The 3,633-nt window shown below is 55.2% G+C and overlaps 1 protein-coding gene across 1 annotated transcript; it reads right to left on the reverse strand.

The window, feature by feature from the left end:
- Positions 1-589: 589 nt before the first annotated feature.
- On the reverse strand, positions 590-2,850 carry LOC113203554 (lipase 3-like). Its single transcript, XM_026418312.2, has 6 exons — positions 2,603-2,850; positions 2,354-2,531; positions 1,910-2,271; positions 1,422-1,577; positions 1,098-1,331; positions 590-817 (listed from the first exon to the last, which is right to left on the reverse strand). The coding sequence occupies exons 1-6, from the start codon at positions 2,714-2,716 to the stop codon at positions 626-628; spliced, it is 1,236 nt and encodes a 411-aa protein (XP_026274097.1). The 5' UTR covers positions 2,717-2,850; the 3' UTR covers positions 590-625.
- Between the last annotated feature and the right edge of the window lie 783 nt (positions 2,851-3,633).

The following is a 3,633-nucleotide window of genomic DNA, read 5'->3' on the forward strand; positions in this document are numbered from 1 at the left end:
AAAAGTATCATGAGTGTTATGGTTACCTCAAAGTAAGAACTAGCAGCGCACAGGACTATTTTGTGAGCAAAGAGTTTCTCTCCATCGACTGTGCTCAAGGTAACATCCACTAAAGATTCTGACTCTAACAACTGCACCAGAACCCCAAGAACATGAGCCTGATAGTTGCTCCATTTCAAACAGAAGTTATCTGAATCCTGGTAGTTTTCTTCAGACATGTCTTCAATTCAAAAATAATATAATGGTCCTTGTTTAGCAAACCTGACGTTGTAAAAGTATGGTTAGGATTCAAATGGAAATCCGAAACTTGAAAACTTCGATATTTTCGGCCAAAACCGAAAAAAAAGCGAAATAATTAAAAACTGTAAATGAAGTCAAAAAGCCGTAAAATTGCAACGGAAACTAATATTTTTGTCGGTCTCCTTGTTTCCACCTTGATTGGCTTGTTTGTTTACTGTTCGCTGCTGCTCGGTCGGTGCGCAGGCGCGAACACATGGGACCCGAACCCGAACACACCCGACCCGAAGAATCCGAAGAACCGAATGTAAGGTACGGCAAACGGGAGTGAAAGGAGCGCCAGGGCGGGATGTTACAAATCAACTGATTTAACTTTATTATTTTACTTTTAATCTTGTAGGATGTCATCGTATACAGAGTTGCCTCGTGTGTTTTTAACTATGGCAATAACGTCGTCGTAGACGAGCTCCTTGGCGTTGATTCCGAAGAGGAAGTCCAAGTGGGTAAACTTGTCGAAAGGTACTTTGTGCACTCCCCCGGCAGCGATGTTAGGCAACCGGTGGACAAGCTCGTCGATGTTCTGTGAAGACAAGCAAATATCTCAACGATAGAAGAAAGTGTAAAATAATGAAAATAATAAAAATCTTCATATTTTTAACGAAAAATAAATAATTTGTATTCAGGTGTGCCCCACTATCCCACTCTTTTTGTACCCAGTCTGTTTCTAACGACGGGGTGGTCTATCAGCATCAGCTCCGTTCTTTCTTCTGGTAATACTGTACCGGATGTAGGCGTGCGGACGGGTTGCATACTTGCACGGCGTCGTAAGGCGCCTATCGGTGAGCGACGTGGTGACTTACCGACTGAACACACAGCAGGTCGTTGGCTCCGTAGAAGATGTGGGTCGGAGCCCGTACTCGACTAAGATCATAGTCTGGAGGCCGAGTCGCGTTGTACTTTTTCAAGTTTCCAGACTTGCCGAGATCGAACTGCCTAAATGCCAGCTCACGACGGTGCACCAGCTGCCCGTAGTGAACCATCTGCTTCACAGAGACGCTGGCCGGGGAGTTCGCAGATATTTCCGGCATCATGGTCTACGGTGGCATAGAGACCGCACTCCTCAGCATGAACACGCCAATAAACCAGCTAAATAAGTTAGAATACGCGATGGGGATGCATTCTACCATGTTTAGTTGTTCGAAGTCCCAGCCGGCGATAGAAAACATGGTGCCGGCGCACAGTGGCTGCGTGAGCTTGCCGTCGCTGCAGAAATTGTCGCCCAACCAAGGGATGACAGGGTTGTCCCCTATCTTGTGGATGTTCAGCAGGGAGAGGAGGAACTGAGGATGGGAAAGTAACAGCGGTGATGAGTGGGTGTGAAGCCTTCAACCCCTCATGTGGGGTTGAGACTACGGACCGTTACTCGGGTCACGGAGTAAGGTAAAGCCAGCAAGCAGCAGTCCCCTCTCCCTCCCACCAGGTGCAGGTGCCGCCCTCCGGCCAGACTCCGGCCCGTGGGGAGCGCCTGGCACCGCTGGGGTAGGCCGACCCGCGCGGCTCCCGTGCCATGCAGTGTTGCCTACCCTGGCCTGGCAGGCGCTTGGCTCGGTGGACCGCGCCCGGACCAACGCTCCGACCGTGGCACCAGGTGCCGCGCCGTTTGCCTACTTACCCTCAAAAAGTTTGGCATGAGCGCGAGCAGTCCCAACGGGACGGAGCGGATGTCCCTGGGGAAGGCGACGGGCGCCAGGCCGGTGAACGACTCGATCTTGTCCATGTACTCGGGACGCTCGCTGCCCAGGACGAAGAAGGTCGTGGCGCCCTGCGAGTGGCCCACATAGTGCAGCGCGCTCCGCCCGGTCGCGCTCAGCACGTAGTCGATGACGGCGGGCAGGTCCAGCACCCCGATCTCGTGCCAGGTGAAGTCCCAGAACGCGGCCTGGTCGGGGCTGAGGCGCTCGTGCCGCTGGGACGCCGCCGTCCCCCGGGCGTTCCCGAGCCACACGTCGAACCCGGCGGCGAACAGCAGCTGGGCTGCAACAGCGGGGTGGTGGGGTGGTGTACGGCAGGGTGAGGCACGGTTGTGGCGTGGCATCCGAGACGGTCCGAGACTTACGCAGCCCCCTGCCCCTGCCGAGCAGCACCAGGTCCGCCGAGGAGTTGAGCAGGCCGTGGTACAGCAGCACGGCGGGCCGGCCCGGTCGGGGGATGCGGAACAGGCCCAGCAGGTAGCCGTCCGCCGAGCGCACCGTGTGCTGCTCCACGGGGAAGCCCTGCGCCGTCAGCAGCGCGTACTGCAACACGCGCAGATGGGTCCCAGTCCCGTGGCCTCCTCGCACCACCACGCCGGCAGGATCCTGCTTACCGTCCCCCTGGGGTGGCCGTGCAGGACGCCCGGGGCTAGCTCCTGGAGGGCGGTCTTCGTGTCGAGCGCGGCGAGGGCGCCCAGGGCCGGTAGCATCCACTCCAGCCACACCATCGTATCGCCCGGCTGTGTCTGTTGCGGTGTGGTCTGCCGCCGCAGCCCAACTGCGAGAGGCTCCTCTCTTTCTCTCTCTCAAGAGAGAAGCGGCGGGGAGGAGGGTCAACAAAGGCGGGTTGACCGACGCAGTGGTTATCTCGAATGGATAAGTCGGTCGTGTCAGGTGGCCAGGTGGCACACAGAGCACGCAATAGTCTAATCGGTTAGACGAGTACAATGCAGCCCTGGCCTAATGAGAGCGAATGACGTTATTGGTGGGGCACTTCATACGCTAAACGAATAAGTTGCAATAGTCTTGTATCTACCGGGTATAGAGCGGATGCCGCAGCCTAAAGTTTCGAGGGATTCCACACTCTCTAGGGCCACAGGGGCCCATGGCGGCTTACGTGCCGGGGAGTAGGCAAACCTGCACTGCACGTAGTCCGCCCTGATACACCCGGTAACAGAAAAAAAAATGTATGAAAAAATATGAAAGGGGCATATTTATCAATGCGCGTAAGTAATCTGTTCAGTCATGATTCAATGAAAAAGACACCTGTGCCCCTTGTCCGCCACGTGCATCGGGCCAAGCGAGTTGTCGATCGTCGTGAGGCGCGTGGCGTGATATGTTTGATACCTACACAGCTGTTTCAACAGTAAAACCTATACCAGCCTGCACACTTCTATATAAACGGCCCTAATTTGGGAATACCTACTATTGCTATTACTCAAAAGCATCCTTACAATGGCGAACCAGAAGACCCTCGCCATCGCGGCGTTTGCTGCCCTCGCTCTGGTGAGTTCCTGCTTGTGCTCCGCACGGTACTGTGGCCAGACTGAAAGAAGGGGCGGGGCACTTGAGGTGGCCTCCATACAGGGATTTTGAAGCACAATTTGCCTACTTCCCAGGCGGCTGTCTGTAGACGACCGGGGGG

Source organism: Frankliniella occidentalis, unplaced genomic scaffold, assembly GCF_000697945.3.
Source record: "Frankliniella occidentalis isolate FOCC.00 unplaced genomic scaffold, Focc_3.1 Scaffold2230, whole genome shotgun sequence".
In the NCBI taxonomy this organism is placed as follows: Eukaryota; Metazoa; Arthropoda; class Insecta; order Thysanoptera; family Thripidae; genus Frankliniella; species Frankliniella occidentalis.